The sequence below is a fragment of the Apteryx rowi genome, unplaced genomic scaffold, assembly GCF_003343035.1.
Source record: "Apteryx rowi isolate R43461 unplaced genomic scaffold, aptRow1 scaffold_7, whole genome shotgun sequence".
NCBI lineage: Eukaryota > Metazoa > Chordata > Aves > Apterygiformes > Apterygidae > Apteryx > Apteryx rowi.
The window spans coordinates 644,426-663,210 of NW_020450982.1; the positions used below are offsets into that span (position 1 = coordinate 644,426).

The 18,785-nt window shown below is 45.4% G+C and overlaps 1 protein-coding gene across 1 annotated transcript in view; it reads left to right on the forward strand.

Moving 5' to 3' along the window:
• The window catches only part of LRP8 (LDL receptor related protein 8), a 74,052-nt gene that overhangs the window by 20,766 nt on the left and 34,501 nt on the right, over positions 1–18,785 (forward strand). Inside the window, exon 3 of the mRNA XM_026086664.1 lies at positions 12,898–13,026. Coding sequence (XP_025942449.1) covers positions 12,898–13,026 — 129 coding nt within the window. The remainder of the gene's footprint in view (positions 1–12,897; positions 13,027–18,785) is intronic.

Genomic DNA, 18,785 nt, shown 5'->3' on the forward strand with positions numbered 1-18,785 from the left:
TACTGCAATTGCTCGCCCTCTTTCCCCAGACCCAGAGATCCTTAGAGCGCTAAATGAGAGGCCTCCGAGCTGAGATCAAAACCCACCTGGCGGATGTAGAGAGCGGAGGGGCTTTGGGGGCRAGAGAGAAGGGACGAGTGGTGGCGTGCAGTCCTTCAGCCTGATGGTTGGGTGCACAGTGGTGAAGCCGTGGGTGACAAATGCCAACCCATGCGATATACTGGCGTGCAAATCTGTCTTTTAAAAGCCATTGACCAGGCCTGGAAGCCCTGCGCACTGGGTCATGCGTGTGTGGTGTTAGGTAAAACTGTGCGATGAACTGGGCCTGGACACTGCGGAGACTAGACAGACCGAGTCRGTCTGTTCTGTAAACTGGAAGTCAACAGAAGCACGTCCTACCCGTTCCTGAGCACGCTCGCCTGACTTGCATTTGATTTTCCGTATACTCTGGTTCTGTAAAAATAGGCACTACTTCAAAATAGTGCTTGCAATCTGGGTGGTGGGGGGACTCGTAGGCTGGTCTTACACTTTCTCATGGCCTCACAGTGTTACCTACATGGAAGTAATTCTGATTTAAGGAAGCTGGTGTAATCAACTCATACATTTAAACATCGATATGAGCACACTTCTGCGGACGTAGTCAGTCGGGATGTTTGGGTTATTTCAAGCGGTCAGAAATGGGTATTTGATTTTGCCGATCTCATATGGCTACAGAAAGAAGAGTTCTTTAGGTAGTCAGACAGTTTTCAGACTTCCAGCTGCTGTTTGGGGAGCCCATAAGGGATTATGTCCTTTACATTTTGAGGAGCACAGTGGTTCAGCTCAGCCTGCGTTGTTAACCCCAGCCCAGCATCATCRGAAGTGTAGGCAGTTCCCGGCCTAGGCGGTAACTGTGAGGCAGARGAGAATATCCTTCCCTCTTGTAAGAGCGGATTAGCAGACTGCACRTGTCTCTGTTGGGGAAGGTGGCACAGATGCACACCCGGGAGGGGTGCGCGCACGTGTCCGTCACCCCGTGCCCCTGGCACAAGCAGATGGGGATGGTGTCTTCTTGCTGCTCTCATCTTTGGCATGGTGCTGAGCAGGGCTGAGCAGCTCTTTTGAGTCTCTCAGTGAAGCTCCTGCAGACTCCGGTCTGCTGGAAGCTTTCTCCTTGCTCGCCCCTTGTCTTCTCTCCTGCAGCTGTCAGGTGGAAAAGCCTAAATAAAGACAACTTAGTCTCGTCGTCAGAGCAGGTTTGGGAAAGGTCGGACGCTGAGAGGGCAGCAAGTTATTTAAAGTTCTGAAATCAGAATCCCCTAAGTGGCTGGAAAGGAAATTATATCTGACCTGCATGGGAAATGAGGTGTACTTTCAACTTGAAAGTCGTAAAAACTACTTGATTTAGACCAAATGCAACCCTACCTAATATAGGGAAGATCAGACCCTTGTCTCTACCTCTACCTCTTTTAGCTAACTCAAGTTAGAAAGAAATCTTCTTGCTGAAAACCTTAAGACATCGYGTACCAGCCCTTGAGAACCAGTGCGTTATACTCCATTTCTCTGGGCCTTTTCCCCCTTGCCGTGTGGGTCTGATTCTTGCCTATAAGTATAATTCGGTCACTGGATTAGCAAACAGCTTTGTGAGCACCAGAACGAATGAAGCTGGRTTTCCTGTTCATTTGTGTCCTGGGGCTGGTTGTCTTTTGGGGGCGAAGAAGGTAAGGACCCCYGGGAAAAGTTGTCCTGGCTGAGAAGTTCTAAGTTTCCTCCTGCGTGTGGATTCTTTGTTGTCTAATGTGGGCTGGGCTCATGTGGCAGCCTCCTCTTCTGGCAGAGTGTTCTACCCAGTCAGGTATTTTCACTGAACTTACGGGAACTTAATTCTCTTTGAGAGCTCTTATCTTCTGGTTATTTTTCTTTGATTTGGCCAGTGCACTTAAAAATTAAGAGGATGGAGAGATAGATTCTTGTTTCTCATATAAACCTTGTTTCCGTAAGAAAATATTGAAAGCTTAAATGATTAGAATCTAGCTATAAGAGGATAGTTAGAAAATAAGGGCACTGAATAAGGAAAGTGAGAAGTACACATGATTTATGACCAGGTATGTTAAGGATTGTAAGGAATTCTTTAAGTGTATGAAAAACAAATACATTTCTGACAATGGTATAGTGTGATATCAAGCAAAGAGAGTAAAACAGTAAGCATTCAGTAATAGAAAATGCAGAAATGCTTAGACTTGTTCTAACTTCTGCTCAGAAAGAGGAGGAGGAAGATACATTTGCACATTTAGCAACTTCCCTACTACTAAACTGCAGCTATTAAAGTTGCATGGTTTTAAATCAGCAGTACTGGCAAACTCTCATTGAAAGGTGTTAAAAGATACAGCCAGTAAGTTTGCTGATTTGTGGTTTGATTTTTTTTTTTTTTTTAACAGATTTTGGAACATTCATGAGTTTCTGAGAATTAATAAAAAGCTAGTATTTTCATGGTAATTTAAAACATTAAATGGAGCACTGTACAGCACCTGCTGTAATAGGTCTGTGGTCCATGACTTGAGTTCCTAATTGCTACAGCAATACACAGTTCAGCTCCAAGAACAGTATGTGCTGATCAGGCTGTTTTTAGTTTTAGATGAAGCCGTGGAAAGGCTGATAATGGAACACATCCATCAAGAATAAAAAAAGAAATCTATGTCAACATGTTATTAGGAAGAACAGGCGTTGTCTCACTTGTCGCTGTTTCTTGGTTGAATCACTACCTTTTTAATAAGATACTATATGTATTGATAAGATATTATGCATTTATTGTGACGTGATTTGACCTAGCATAAAGGTTACATGAAGAACAGGTGACACAGAGATGGTAAAAAGATGATCAAAAAAATACTGTGCCAGGACCTCCATCAGCCAGAGCCTGCAGGTGGGACTGCCTCAATCTTTTCCTTGTAGTTAGCACCTAAAGATGTCCAAAAATGCCTTAAGAAACACAACATACAAATTAAGGACAAGCAGAACAGACGCTGTCTATCACAGGGGTCAAGAAAGCCTCCTTCTGCTCTGTGATTCTTGGAGATCTTTCTTTCCTCAGGAGAACAAAAGGGAATGGCAAACAGAGGGAAAACTCTGAGAGGGGACATGTCACGTGGAGGAGAGAGGCCACTGGTGTGATTTTTGGCACAGTATTAGCTTGCTGAGTGGCAGGGGGATTGGTGGCACAGTTCCCGTACTTGATTATTCTTAATTCGACGGCAGTTATCTAATGCAGAAGAATACCTCCATACACGTCTAATCTGCACGATCTATCCCCAACGATAAAAGGACACTATGTTTTAGATAGAAGCGGGGGCTTTCTGGGGCTGGCAGACCTGCTCGAGGTAGGCACCTTGCCTTCAAGATTAGGCCCGCTGGGAAGCCGACAGACAATTTGTGGTTAAAGACAGCTTCCGTTGCTTGAGCAAACTCCGGCTCATTTTCTTTTGATCAAAAGTGCATGGTGAAAGGTACAGCTTGGATTCTTTAAAGCAGCTCATTAGAGTTTATATTTAGAAGTGGGAAGAATATATTATTAATTATAAGGAAGCTCTAAAGTAGGGAAGCTGTTTAATGTCCTTGATGAATCGAAGCGTTATTGTACTGATGGAAGGTTATGCAATTAGCGGTATGTTCATTAGGAGTTCATCAGATATCAAACTGTCCTTATCTTTAGGATAGTACTAGAATATCTGACAATTTGCTAGTTACTGCTTAAGCGATAAGAGCAAGAGACAGGAACTRCCACAGGAAAATGTAGGTAGTATAGTTTACGTATCAGTTATCTGCCAGTTTATATATATTATTTTACATCTTAATTTATGGACTAAGTACTCTCCTGCTACCTCGGTGTAAGTCGGTGGGTTTTGCTGGAAAACAGTGGAAATGGAAGTTGGCCCCACATAGTTCTTGGCTTATGCGGTTGCTCAGTGGTATGGACAGTGCACAGCCACTTACTGCAAGGATCGTTAGAACTTTTTTCATACCACTTGTTCCCACCAGCCTTATTTACCAAGTCAGCTGGCTGACAGCTTCCTTCCAGCATCCTTCTGAGCGATGCTGACTTTGATCTCTTCAGTGCTTTCAAATCCACAGTCTGCATGCTGACCCTGGAAAACAGAGCCACCCTTGCAGAGGTGTTTCTCTATCTTTTTACTCCAAAGAAATGCAGAAACTTTARCTAGAAGGATAATCTCGGTAACACAGGGAAGTAACCATCTTCACATATTTATCTCACAGGATGAGAAGTTGAGAGTTTGCGATTTGCCTAAAACCACAGAAGGGACCAAGAGCCAGTGGTGAGACCAGAAATTGGTCGTCCTAGCTCCTGGTCCTGTGCTCAGCCCCTTGTCTGAGAAGGTGACTAGTGACCAAGGTGCCGTGGCTGGAGGCTCGTGCTAAACCAGATTACAGCCAGCAAAAAGGAAAGGAATTATTTCTAGAAACCAGCTTTTACCAGTTCAGGGTCACAGTGCCGCAGAGTTGAAAGAAGGCTAGAAAACAGCCTGTCACTTGTATCTGTAAAATAAGAATAATGAAGCACRTTTTATCCAGTAAAATGTGAATGAGTCTCTTGTCTGGTAATATGTGCAAAAATTCTGCTCCAGGATGCTTTCACACTGCTGAGTGACAAATCACCGGAGGGAATTAGGATTGAGTTACTGYGTACTGTACTCTAAAGCATTTTATCACCAAACCTTTAGCAAAGAAGGTTGATGTTAATAAAGCTGCAATGTCTTTAAGCCTATGAATAACGAAAGGAGCATTACTGCATTACTGTTGATCGGGAGCATGTAGTTGATTGCTTGCCTTTCTGTACAGCTCTTTCAGCAGCCGCCGCTAGGTCAGGCCTTGCGGGACGTTGAAGTTAAGGCTTCGGAGCTGGGTCTGGCATGCCCATAGGATGCCCAGTTAACGGGAATCAGGTGGTGCTACCTTAGCACGCGGCTGGCAGCGCCAGGCTGGTGTCCGAACAGGCGACGCAAGACTCGCGGCAAGTCACGTGTCCGTGGAGGGCGGCGAGGGCAGTGGCTGGGCAGCTGTGCGCCTTTGCTCTGCRCCCCGCTCGCCCCGAGGACCGCGCTCAGCAGCTCCCTGCATCAGGTTGTCAGCTGTGGGAGAAGGTTTGAAAGCGGTTCAGAAACCTGTTTGCCCGCAAGGTTTCAGAATCGGTGATCTAGGGCAGAGGACAGGTTTTCCTTTCAAAAGCTGCGTTTCTCGGGGTTAATGAGCTAACGTGCCTTCGTGCCGAGCTTGTGCCACCTTTACCTTCCACCTCCTGCTCCTCCCTTGCCGCTCCTCTCTCCTGCCTGCACGGTGGACGTCGACCTGCCCCGATCCCCCGCTGCGCTGGGTCAGCTCTCGCCTCCGAGTATTTTGTTCTCCGAAGGCTGGCCTGAATCGCAACGGCCCCGAAAGCGTCGTGCATCAATTGTCACGGGGCGATGCGGTGGATCCCGATAAATTTTAAAGGCCATCTGCAGCCAGATTTGGGGTTCCCCAGGGGGGATCCCGCGACGTGAGCAGAGGTGGAGGATCCGTGCTGAGGGATGGAGCTCGGCTCTCAGCCGTGCAGGAGGCTGGGGCTCAGTTCCACCTCGGGGATAGAGGAAAGGCAAATTTCTTTTTCCTTTTCTCCTTTTTTTTTTCCCCTGAACACCCCCATTGCTGTTCATGTGTAGAGGAGAGGAGACCGAAGTGACCCTCCTGCGTTACAACTGGCGCYGCGTGCATAGATGAACAGGGTGGCTTTTGATCTAGACAGCAATGGACAGGAGCTTTGTGCAGGACAATGTTCTGAATTGTTCCTCTTCAAACCAGCTTTAAAAACAGTAGAGTTTAAAGGAGATTTTATGTTCAGGGTAGAAAAAGGGAAGTATTTTAACTAACCATTTCAAAGCCATTTCATTATGGGATTTCTTTAATCTTTTTAATTTTTTTAGCTGAAATTGAACATGAGGAATGCCTCTCACAAAAGGGAGTGTTTAATAGCTTTGCTATTAGGAATGTATCTAAAGAAAACTGGGTGAGAGCTGGCTTTTGCTAACAGGTCTATTTATTTGCGAACTGATAAAGTTGACTGTAAGTAAACTTTTCCAGATCAGCAGRGCACATTGCTGCCTTAGGTACATCCATAACAGGTTCTTCTGCAGCTGTTCTCATTTCTTACTTGGAAGGCTAATTTTTTCACCGTATTTATTACTAATATCTTCTCCCCTTTCCTCTGCACCTATCCTCACCCAAGCTACGGGCATGAGCAGTCGATCCCTGAGATTGGAGAGGCCAAAATAAAATTTTAAATAGTGAGAAATAAATTGGAGTGCTTCAATAAGGGGAGTCAGGTGATAGCTCCTCTCGAAGAGCGGGTCTGCCCTGGGTGCGTGGCGGCAGGGAAGGGCAGGAGGACTCGGTGGCTCCACGGGGACCGTGCTGGGGTYCACCGGGACGGGGCAGCTACCCAGCCCTTCTGCCCCCTGCGCCCCTGCCTCCTGCTTGGCTGCAGGCCCAAACAGAACAAAACCTTTTGTATGGTGAGTCTCCTCTTAAAAATCACGGTGGGAGTAATATCCTTATGCAACTTAATGTGAGGGAGTAAATGGAGCAATCGGCMAGGGTATGCGCTGGTTGATTTAGTACTGGCCTCCAGGATGCTGGCTGGGGTGGACCAGTGGCTGGATCCGTTCTGGTAACCCTCAGCATGGTCTATGGCTGATTCCCGGCTTTCTTTATCCCAGTTTGATGGGTTTGATTTTAAAATGGGTGAATAAGACATAGCAATCATGAATCTAAGGAAAATGATGAGCTGGCAGCCCCAGAGCACTAGTCCTCTCTGTCCTGCGCGTTGCCTTCAGCTGTGCCAATATCCCCCACTTCTGGGAAAGGCTCGGGAACAAACCAGCCCCGAATATGCRGGGATAGCTCTGAGCTTTGGTAAAGGATCCCTTCCTGACCCATGGAGATGATTGACTGAAGCTTGGTTTTCTGTCACTCTAAAACCTGATGCTTTTTTTTTTTTTCCCTAGCCCAATATAGAAATATCTTAGCTCTTTACGCTGTGCACAAATACATTTATTAAAGCTACTGGCCCTACCCTGCGAATCGCTTCCTTCACTGAGGTTGTTTGTAGTGCCTGTTTGTTTGAAACACGCCTTTCCTGTAAAAACCTTTCCTGTATTTTGCTTTTAATCTGTACAGTGAGTCTGTATTTCAATAATCAGGATTAATCTTGAGATTTTGAATTCCTGCTTATTTTGCTCTGATCTCAGAGGTGATGATTGCAAATGTGATGATCTGTGCGAGAGCAAGGTACGTGCTATCTGTTCCGGACGTGCGGAAGCCTTGGCACCCTAAGCCTATTTTACCAATCTCTCCGATCTCCGGGTGGGGAGGGAGCTGGATGATCGTTGCAGGCTCCTGACCCGTGCTGTGTACAGAAGCCTTTCTCACAAGCACGCAGGAATGCACTTAGTAGGGGCTGTACTACTCAGTGCAGTGGAGTTAAGTCTGTATAAATCCTTTTCCATTCCCCTGGGAACCTCTGAACATGAGTCGCTATCAAACAAATCATGCTGCAGAATCTAGCTTTTTATCAGGTGTTTGAACTGTTAATCCTGTTAACGATCTTATGATTTCTTGATCTTTATGGTTATATTTTCTTAGTAGCTTTCCTACTTTGTCTTTTGGGTCGTTTGTAGTAATTTATGTTCAAAGTTTAAAGGTAATGACCATAAATTAATTATATTTTTCTGCTGAAAGAATAGATTTTCACTACTGCTTTGCCTTTGCATGCTCCCACAAAGGTTATTGTACGTAAGTGCATACTTCTGCACTCCAAAATGTAGAGTCAGGTAGGAGCAGTCCAAGTTCCCGGTTCTGGGAATCGGTGTTGTAGCATGTCCCAGTTCAGATCGTCCCGTCCCGTGCAAGCGGGTGCCTGGATCAGCCTCGCTGGCTGAGCCTGCCAAAAACGGGGTCAGTTGTGGTGTTGATTTGGTCTCGTTCCAAGTCTCCCAGTGCCGTGATCTTAATTCACATAAGCCACTAATCATGGCRTTCATTTTGGCCTGGACTGCTTTCAACTGGAAATGTAAAGTCTCCTTTATTTTCTTAGTGATTTCAAGCGTAGGCGCAGTATAAACACRGTGAGCAAACCGAATACTGCTAATGGGTAGAGCTGCACGGACTTCAGTAGAAGGTACAAGTCCATGCGAAGCTTGCCATCGCGCAGGCGCACGCTCGGGTGCRTTGCTTGACCTGACCGAAGGGAAAGCCGACTGCAGCATCCTGATCTTTGCGGAAATAATCCTCTGGTTACCATTGCCAGGAATGGGTTCTTAAGGTTGGTTGTGCGTTGGGAAGATGCCGATGCGGACGCAGGCAGCCCGTCGAGCTGCGGGTTCGGGGACATTCCTGTGCAGCCGTGGCAGGCCGGGTACATCAGCACGGGAGGAAYCCCTGGGCCACATCCATCACGGGTGCTGCTGCCCCCGTGCAAGCACTTCTCGCTGTAAATGAGGATCTTATCTGATCCTGTTTGGTTTGGATTCCCTTGGCACAGGGAGAGGATAAGGGAGATGAGCCGGGTATAACAAGGTGGTCACATAGCACCCTTAGCAGAAGATCTGGAAGCATCTTGCAGGGTTCAGTGAAGTAAGCTAAGGGAGCAGCAACCTGCCGTGAGCCACAGCGCAAACCTGCGGGCGAGTGGGGTGGAAGCCCATGTCGCTCGTGGCCTGGGGGCACCGGGGGGTCAGTTGGTGGAGAGTGTAGTCCGGAATACACATGCATATATTTTTTACCATATATATACAAACTTGTGAGTGAAATGCGGTTTTGAACCATAAATCTTCTGGAGTTGGGAACTCTGAGTCCTGACTTTCTCTAAGCAATCTCCCCTTCGGTGCCCTCCCTCTTCCCGAGCAGGTGCTCGGTTGGCAGCTGTCCTCGTCTCGGGTGGAAGCACAGAGGTGCACGTGGGTCTGTATGAACGTGGTATGGCTCTGGGACAGGAACTGCCAACTATGACGAAAGAAGATTTAAGGGCAGTGTCTGAGGAGGAGAGGGCCTTGTTAAAAACCAAAAAACACTCCTAAACTGTTACTGAGGGGGAGAGGTAGGCTTTTTAAAGTCCATTAAAAAAGTAGCATAGGAAGTTTTGCAGGAGAAAGTTATTGGCATGTCAGAAATGAATAAAACCATTTTAGTGTAGTATTTTCTCTGTTGCAAAATTCAGTTATCGGTTTGGGTTTTTTTCCTGGAGAACCTGGGAAAAGGGAGGGGAGGGTGGTTGGGAGGAGATGGGGGGATATTTCAAGAGATAGAGAAACTGCTCAGACCTGTGAGATGATGTGTTCCCACAAAGGCCGTTCTTTGCATGGGTGCAGTCTGTTGACGAAAAGCCGTGTGGGTTTCCCACCAGCAGAAGTTGCTTAGTTGCATTTTGTGTATGCTCGTGGAGTACCTGTTTGGTGAGAACCTGACAAATGGTCTTCTGAAAGTAAATCAATTCTGTTTTCTTGGGCTTTCTTGAATATACATGATGTCCGGAGCCTGAAAAGCACAGCAGTGGCACAAGAGGAAGCAAACAGTGGGGCGCCAGTTAGGCTCTATGGCTCTGTGAAAGACTTTGTAGCCTCGTGTAAAGAAAAAGAAGAATGTGCCATTGGCGGTAGTGAGTAAATGGAACCTTCTTGTCTTCTTTGCTCTTGTCTCCTCATAAATAAACCATTGTTGTCCATCCCTGGCATTTGCAGTTCATTGTGATAAATTGGTCTTGATGTGTCTGACATTTCAACCGAGTTGTTTAATGGCATTTGTTCTGAAAAGGCAGACCTTGCTGTGGCTTACACTGGTCCAGAGTATACCCAGGGTAGGAGCTCTCACTGTCACGTACGGCCCTAACCCTTTCCTTTCTGGGTGGGCGAAGAGGAAGGGAGAAAGTAAACATTTTGGTCACGTAAGCCCCAAAGGCCTGGGTTTGTGTAAGCAGCGTGCAGAAACATCAGCCTGGGTTGCGCTTGCGAAAAGCTGGTTTCGTGACATGGGTGACCACATTGAGTCCACTCGCGCTGCCCCAGCATCTCTGGGGAAAAAGCAGCTTACTGAAATAATGCAGAAGGATTTTCATCAAAATCTTGCTCTGAGTTTTATGCAAGATCCCGCCTGTTCCCTGTTGGTGCTCCCCAAGCTCACAGCCTCCATGCGGTGGTCGCTTGGGTGCAGAAACCGCTGGGACGCGGAGAGCCGGTGAACCTTGGCCAACAGCAGCTTGCGTTGCTGCCTCCCTGCAACTCCGAGCTTTGATTTACATTTTCTAAACGTCTGTAATTGCTCCGTCAGCAAGATGATTAACGCGGAGATTGCTTGCCATAAATAGGAACCTTTTGTCCATACCTTGCCAAGCTTTTCATCTTCCCAAAGCTATTACGCGTCTGCCCACAGCAGCCAAACAAAAGTAATGCCCGCACTTGAGTTGTGAGCAGTAAATTACCTTTTTGCCGGTCGGTGATCACGCCGGGTTATGACAGCGTTATATAATTATACGTCACCTTCTGCAAAGTCAGGTGTGTGGAAAGTATTCCCACGTGTCTTGACCCACTTCGTTCTCCAGGGAGAGTTACCATGAGCGTGAAAAAGCAGGTCCGACTTGGCACCGAAAGGGAATTTCTTTCCATCAAAATAGTCCGAACAAGAAGAACTAGAACGCGTTTTGGGGATGTGGACTGGCAACCTGATTAAGAAGCGTCTCCTTGATTTTTATTTTTAGTTTCCCATTTTTCCCAGTATGCGGTCAGGTGCAAACCTCGCCCTTGAATGCACCACGCAAATGCGGACAGGAGGAGAACTTTCAAAGTGCAGAAGCGTGGCAAATCATTGGGAGTAAGAAATCCTAAAGAGGAAAGATATTTTTATCTTACGTTTCTGAGCATTAAGTTTGGTCATGGTAAAAACCGAAGTCCTGGAGCAGGGGGGAGCAAACCTCGATGCCGACCTGGCCGGGGCCGAGCAGGAGGAGAGGGGCTCTGCGACGGCACAGCCGCTCACGTTGCAAAAGCCCCCACGGCTCCTGGAGAACCGGAGCCAGCAACGTTGCTCCGCTGTGCCGTGTTTGTGGGGAAAAAGCCTTATTTTCATCTCAGCAGCCCGGGGAGGCTGCGCCCTGCTGTGTGGGCTGGTGTTAGCTCCCGTGCACCTTCCCGGTGCCAGGTGATTTTTATTACTGCTAATAATAATGTTTAAAAAGCCTACGCAGAATGCTTCTTCCCCCCTCTGTGGATCGTGCAGCATTCATAAATATTATTTAGGCATGCAGCGAGCAAATTTCAGCAAAGGCGCTGTCTTGCCCCAGGGTTATAAAACTTCATTACATATGTTATTAACTGTCCGTCTGTGGCGGGAGCTAATTTCTCTTGATGCATTGGTTGCCCACAGCTTCTAGAAACAAAGCTTTATATAGCAATTCCAGGTGGGGAGAAGCCAGAGAAATCCTGGGATTAGATGACACATCTTTCTAAGTGGCCAATTGATGCTTTGGGGCTGTAAGAGGCCCCTCGAGGGCCTTGGGGTGCGGGTGGGAAAGGAGAGGCGCCGTTTCTGTCCTCCCTTGCTCAGCATCTGGGAAGCTGGCTGGTTGCGCGTAAAAATCTTTGCAGTGCAAAAGGTATTTTTAATTCAGAATTTAGGTTCCTGCCTTTTCAGTAGACCTGCAGCCATATATAATGTTACCATCATTAGCGCCAAAGGAAAAATCTATTTGCAAACAATGTTTACTTTTTGCAGAAAGAGTAATTGGCGTTTTTAATAAGCGAATCTACCCAATTGGATAATGATTCCAGAATACTGGAGAATATATTGTTTAAGCTGTGCAACATTATACATTCAAAAGAATATATTGTTTAAACTGTGGAACATTCTGCATTCAAGCAGCCTTGTCACAATAAATGTAGATATGTTGCTCTTCAGACTAGTATGAATAGTAAGTAACTTCATTGCAGGAAAAAGAAAGGAATTTTAGCAATGCAAAATAGGTGTACGAAGAGATTAAGCTTCACAGCTTGCTTGTTTCCGGATAAATTTGGCAGGTTTTTTTTCATAGCTGCATTCTTGCATGTACCAGGATTTTTGCTTAAATTACAGTCACCTCTAACCTAGGTAGTTACAGTTAGGCTTGTGTAGCACATGTGAGTTCATGCTTATGCTTCCCACTTATTTTCCCGGGTTTACTGACCATAATCTGCCTAAAGCAAGAAGTTTAGAAATTGCCCTACAAGACCAAACACACAAAATAAACCCTCATACTAAAATCAGGCAACTCGATTTTCTGACTTTTTTGGAGGTCGTATTTGCAGAGCAGTTTGTCCAGCGTAACCTGCTGCTGYGCAGGGTGCTAGTGCTGTAACAGCAGCAGGTCAGCGTAAGCAGGGGGACTCACAGCACGAAGACGGCGAGGAGAAGGTGGGAATGGGCAAGGAGGCCACCGGAGCGCTTGAGAACAGCGGGGCCGGTGCAGGGTTCACTGCTGCTCAGAGTCACCGAGGTGGCCACAAGCGAGAGCCTGCCTGCCAGGCAGTGGTGGCCAGGAGAAGTCGTGCACCCATCCGAGTTCTGCTCTGCTTCACTGAATTCCTTTGAGTTTTAAAAGCTAAGTTTCTGGGGTTTTGTTGAAAGAAACCCTGACATTTTAAAGTGTTGTGATCTCTTTTGGGGACACTCATACAGGAGAAGATTTAAGCAGTCACACCTCAAAACTATCGTTCGCTTGGGGTCTCCTCACAATATGTCAGCAGATTGAGCCGTGCAAAATTAAAAYAACTTTAAATGTGCAAACTATGTTAGCAATGTCTAGAATTATGTTAAACATTTTTTTTTTTTATTTTATTCTTCTAGCCAAGCAAGTATGTCCAGCTGAAAAAATTAGCTGTGGAGACTTGAGCAACAAATGTATCCCGTCGTCCTGGAGATGTGATGGGCAGAAGGACTGTGAGAGCGGTATTGATGAAGCTGGTTGCACTCCTGGTGAGTTAGAGTGATGCTTTAATACATATGCAACATCTCCATTGAGCACTGTAAAAGTCCTAAAGTGACTTTTACAAATTGCATGTAAAGGGATGACTTTTCCTGCCAACAAAATTCATTCACTCCACATTTGCAATGCTAAGTAGTGGATTTTAGCAAAAGAGAGGGAAAAAAAGACTTCTCCAGTTGGAGCTGGCTGGAGAATATAAAGTGAACTGCATGGAGAACTGAGCAGTCTTTTACTACTGTAGTAGACTATAGCTAGTCAGTTTGAAGCACGAGTATCAGGGTTAGCACCCAGATGACTTTATAAGAGCTTAGGTAACATGTTCAGACCCTCCCCTGTGACAGCCCGGCAGTTTACTGTCCCCTCCCTCCTCCGGCAGAGTATAGCCCTATAGGCTAAGGTTAGCTTCTGCGAGGACGTAATAAATAGGCCTGGACGTTTCTTTATAAATAGCTTGTTGACTTGACTGGCCGAAGAGACAATGATATGCTATTTACTGTAACGGTTTTAAATTCGGTCCCTAAATGGTCGTTGCCTTTTATCAGGCCCTTCTCTGCTGAATAAGAGAGCTCTCTAATAGTGTTTTTCCTCTGAAAACTCCAACTCTGTGCAATCAAGTCATTTCTCAGACTGTCTCCGTGGATAAAACTAAAACATATTTAGTTCTTTGTGCTTCTTATTGTCAAGTATTTTCTTTTCAGTGAGTGCTTGACTCATTTTTGTGGCTCCCTTTGATATCCCAACTGATTTTCCGGCTTTGTCTTTATACAGAACAGCAGAACTTAGGGAGTATCAGTCTTAACAGGATTGGGCAGAAGTAAAATCATCTTTCTAATCCCGTTCTCRTATATCTTTATGTTTGTCTTTATTAAATTCTTCTTGTGCAAGTGATTCCAGGCTCTTAAGAAGCTGTCTCTTGCTCTGTGTGACTGTCATTGCAGATGAAATCAGCGGTTTTCTTTTTACTTCTAGATTGTTAGGGATATCGTTGAATAATAACACAGAAACGCTCTGGTGTTTCTTCATTTGGCAACTGCATTTTGAGCTCTGATAACAACCTAGTACTTAATCGACATTATGTGTGCTTTACTGAAGCTGTGCAATGAAAATGGTTTCATGAGAAAATTTGGTGGTTCTGAGTAAAACACTGTGGATAAATTTATTTCTGTGCAGTCAGCTTTATCGCAGCAAGTATAATCTTACCAAAGATTTTACTGTCTGAGCAACCTGTTCCAGTGTTTGGCCACTCCTTATAAAGCATTTCCTCCTGTGCCCGGTTGAAATCCTCCTTGTTGCAACTCATGCCCATTGACTCTTGTCCTTCTGCTTTGCACCTCTGAAGGGCTTGGTCTAATTCGCTTAACTGCGGATTAGACACGTTTTCCAAAGCATCTCCTTTCCATGCTTGAAATGACTTAGAAGTCCAGGGTATCGGTCAGAGGTTGCTGCGGGCCTGCTGAGCTCTGTGCTTGCACCAGGTAGTTCCCGTTGGGTTCGCAGCAAAGCAAAGGCCGTGCGGTACCTCCTGCTTCACGTGGGCGCATACAGCTCCTAAGTAATAAATTATTAAGTTGTGGTAACTTGGTGATGTTCTTATGCCACTGGTCCTGTGTCCCTTAAGCTAATCAAGTTATTTTGGCAGTTTTCAAGTGTTTTATTTGTTATCTGTATGAAAATCTTAGTGTTCTCTCTATAGTATATGTATTTTTTTTCCACTGAATAGGAGGCACCTTTGGATTAGAGGTAAGTTCAGAAGAGAATTGTAATTGCTAGTGAAAAAATAGTTCTTTTTGCAGTATGAGTTAGTGAAGTTAAAACAAATTTTACATAGGTGGCTGCCTCCGCTAATTCAGTGTCGCTGCTTGTGTCAGTAGTTGTTGTCTCGCAGAGTCTGTTACTTATAATAAAAATTTGAAATTGCTTACTTTGAACTTTTTTTTCCCCAAGGCTCTGAGGTAGCCCCAAAAATTAATTGATGTTCCGTATGCAACATAATTTCAGTATAATGATGCTATTAATGGGTTTAAAACAGCTGAGTGTTTCTCTTCTGGATGTTTCAGTGTCTCTTGCGTTGCTTATCTTCCACTTCTTTAGAGCACATGCAGGTTCTTCAAATGGAAATTTAATCCAAGGATGAATTATCATCTGCTGATGCTTGCTGGGAAGCTCTTGTGAAGTGAATTAGTGGCTTTCATTTAGTTCCTGACGATCAGGTGCTGTTCGCACACAGGCTGCCACCTYGGTGGGTACGAATTGGCCACGGCTGCTGAGGGTCGCCGCTCTGTCCGAGCCTGGGCTGGGAAGTCCTCTGGCCAAGACCAGGTGGAAAGACACCGATGGGCACGATCTCAGCTTCCACTGTGCTGTTTTGACTGGGTAGGTGCAAACGTCAGAGGCTTTTGGTCTTTGATGTCCGTCAACTCGGCACCTTTCAGCAGCATTAAATTCCCTTGGAGAAGGGAACGGAGGAGGCACTGCTGAGTGGCTGTAGTGGGAGCTTTTTCAGTAAGGTTTTGTTAAATTGAGGCGTCTTCCTCATGGATGGGGACAAACAAACTCTGAGAGCTCATGGAGGATTGATAACTATCCTCTCTTTTATCCAAATCTGATAAACCCCASTAAGCCGCTCCACTGATACTCTGTTACCATTCCTATTTCTTCAGTATTTAGAATCCTTCTTCATCCCTTTTCTCTTATCTCAGCAGCTGATTCAAAACAAGAGATGTCTGTTCCTAGGTTCAAAACTTTTTTTTTTTCCTTTATGCCTACACTCGCTTTTCGGTTCTCATTTTAACTGTAGCTCCATCATCGACTCAACTGCAGCCCCTTGGAGCAGAGCACCCTTTCATAGCTAAGGCTGCACCTCTCACGTAGCCAACAAATGTGTGTGTAAGTAACAAATCTTTCTGGATAAATGTTTGGAAGGGATTTTATTTGTGCTCAGGGTAATTTCCAGTTGAGAGCTTGCATGTGCAATAAACAAGTGGAAGATGACTTGAAGATATTGCAAGTGAAGGCATCCAGGAGAAAAACCAAAGCCCTTTCTAAATCCGTGTTAATAAAACTATTACTTTGAGCTAATGTGATACTCTAAACGCGTTTTAATGACAGCTATTCCTATTTCTTGATAGGAATAACTGCCTCTTAGTATAAGAATCCTTCAAAAGAACTTAGGCTAAATGTGAAGTTTATAAACATTGCTTCAGCCTGCATTTCTGCATTTGTAATGTGCAGCACTAGCGATAAGGCGCTGGTTGGGCTGAGGCTCTGCAAACAACCCATCCCTGTGTCAAAATGTTCACAGTCCAAGTTAAGGGAGGATGCTGCAGCGTGAAGGGGCACGGTAGGAAAACAAGGGATACGATATCAATATCATTCAAAAAAATGTAAGAATAGGGCAAGTGTATTATGGTCTGTCCTCCTGTGAATGCTTCTGGGCTCCAGCAACTTGCTTTTTAGTTACTGCTCTGGGTTTAATAACTCTTGATGGATTTTTTTTCCCCCCCGAATTGTCTAATTGCTCTTTGAATCARTGTGAAGTGTATCCAGTATAATCAGTGCAGGCACTGGCAAGGTCAGCTGGAAGGGCGAAAGCTGCTGTTCAGAAATTGCGTGTTGTTCTTTTGAGCTTTGTGTCAGCCACATCCTTGGTACATTATCGTGCACGAATGGAAGACGGACTGGTGTACTACCCCCCTCTCCTTTGCTCTTGGTCATCTTGGAGACCTGCTGGTTGCCTTGATGGGCACCCTGCATGATCTGAGATAGGGTTCATCACACCAGGGCATTTTTCCTTCATGAAGGGGGAGAATTTGCAGAGTCTTGCGTGATCTCTTTGTGCATCTTCCTTTAGACAAAGGGTTCAGCTGCACAGCTAGCAAACTCTGAACTTTGAGTGCAGGTAAGCTGAAAAGAAATACATGATCCCAAACCATGCATGACATGTCAAATATTTCCTTTGAGCTCCTCATCTCCCCCTGTCCAATCCAGCCCTATAAAGAGCTAGCCTTGAGTGTAAGAAAGCAAGCATGTATTAATTGGAAATAAGGGTCCTGTTTGCCATGTCTGGAGTGAGAAACAGCAGTTTGATAGATGAAATCCAGTAAAATAAGAACTTCCTCAGAGATGTGTAAGATGGCCTGTGCTGGCATGTTAGGCCTGACCTGGTGCCAGTATTAGGAAAGCAGTTATTCTTGTAAGGAGTCCAGCTGCTCACCCCATCATACCACTTGGCAGTCATCATAAATGGACAGTAATGCACTTTTTTTCCATAACAAAAGATTTTATGAAAAAGGAGCAAAAATGATGAGATTTTCACTCTATGGGAAAACTTCCAAGGAAGCGGTGGAAGCCCTTGTGCTGTGAATTTTTCAGCCTACCGTGGATAAAGCACTAGTGATTAGGGATCCAGATTTGTGCCCACACACAGGCTGTAATTGCACCAGGGATTAATTGCAGATATTAGTCCTTGCATGTATGTAGCTAAGTACCTGTCTGCCTAAATAATTTACTTCCAACAGGTTGAGCAGTAGACTTTAAGCCCACTGCTACCTTTCAGTGCACAAACAATTTTTGAAGGTGAAGATAATCTGCCTGCTTAACATAAATGAGTATTAAAAAAAAAAAAAAAGAAAAGAAAAAGACCTGTTAATTTTCAGTTCTTTGGAGCAGAAGTAGTCTGTGTCTTTACACTACTCAGTGTGTTGTGGTCATAAGTCAGGTTTGCTTCTCTAAAACAGATATCAGCAGTTAATAACGTAAGAAGCAGTGCTGAACTTGCTGGCCTGGGGGTGCTGGCTTCCTTTTTTTGATTTCTCTGGTTCAGGTTTTCTGCTCCTGGTGTCCCTAACCTTTCTCACAATTGATTGAACCAGCTTAGGAACACATTTACTGAGATTAAAAAGAGCGAAATTAAATGTGAGAGACTGTAATTAAAGCGTCACAACTGAGGGTACTGCAGAGGTTGTTAAATCTCCATTAAGGGAGATGCTGACCAGCGTCTCATCAGCTGCTCAGGAGAGCAGGGAGCGTTTCCGGACGGCTTTGGAACAGAAGCGCTACCATCCTTTAACAGCAGAGAGGTGCGTTGCATCCCCGTGACCCGCGCTGCTGCTGCTCCTCCTGGTAGGGCTCCGTGGGATCGCCAGGAGAGAGAGCAAGGCTCTGGCCCCATCTCTTCTGGTTGTGTTACTGGTCCTCATCTGGACCAGTTTTGCACCCAGTATGGGAACTGTGTCTTGCGGATGAGGAGCCAGAAGTGTACAATTTTCCCTCCTTGGACAGTCAGATACAATGAAATGGTGTATTTATTAATACATTGATAGAATAACAGGGTATGCTCCCATGCTGTGATTTTACTCCATTTAACCCCAGCACAGAGACAGAGCTGTCCGAGGGAACCTGTGCAGCTAACGGACGTACTTACGCTTATCTCGGCAAGTTGTCCAAGGGATGCCAGAATCCCTGCAGATAACACCCGTGTTACGGAGAGCATCTTCTGCTGTGCCTGCAGAGAACTGCAGCAGTGTTGTGTGTGACAGCAAGGTCGTCTCCAGTTTGTTCTTGTGCATTCTTTTGCCTTTTTTTCCCCCCTCTCCGCGTGTTTTGTCTTTTACTCTCCTCAGACACAATGCTTTACCTTCTCAAAAAGGCATTTGTGTAAACATATGCATCATTTTATGAAATCCATAAATACTCCGTGCTTATGTGGCACTAAGCTGTTGGCACTTGCATCCTGCTCTCTGAACCTGAG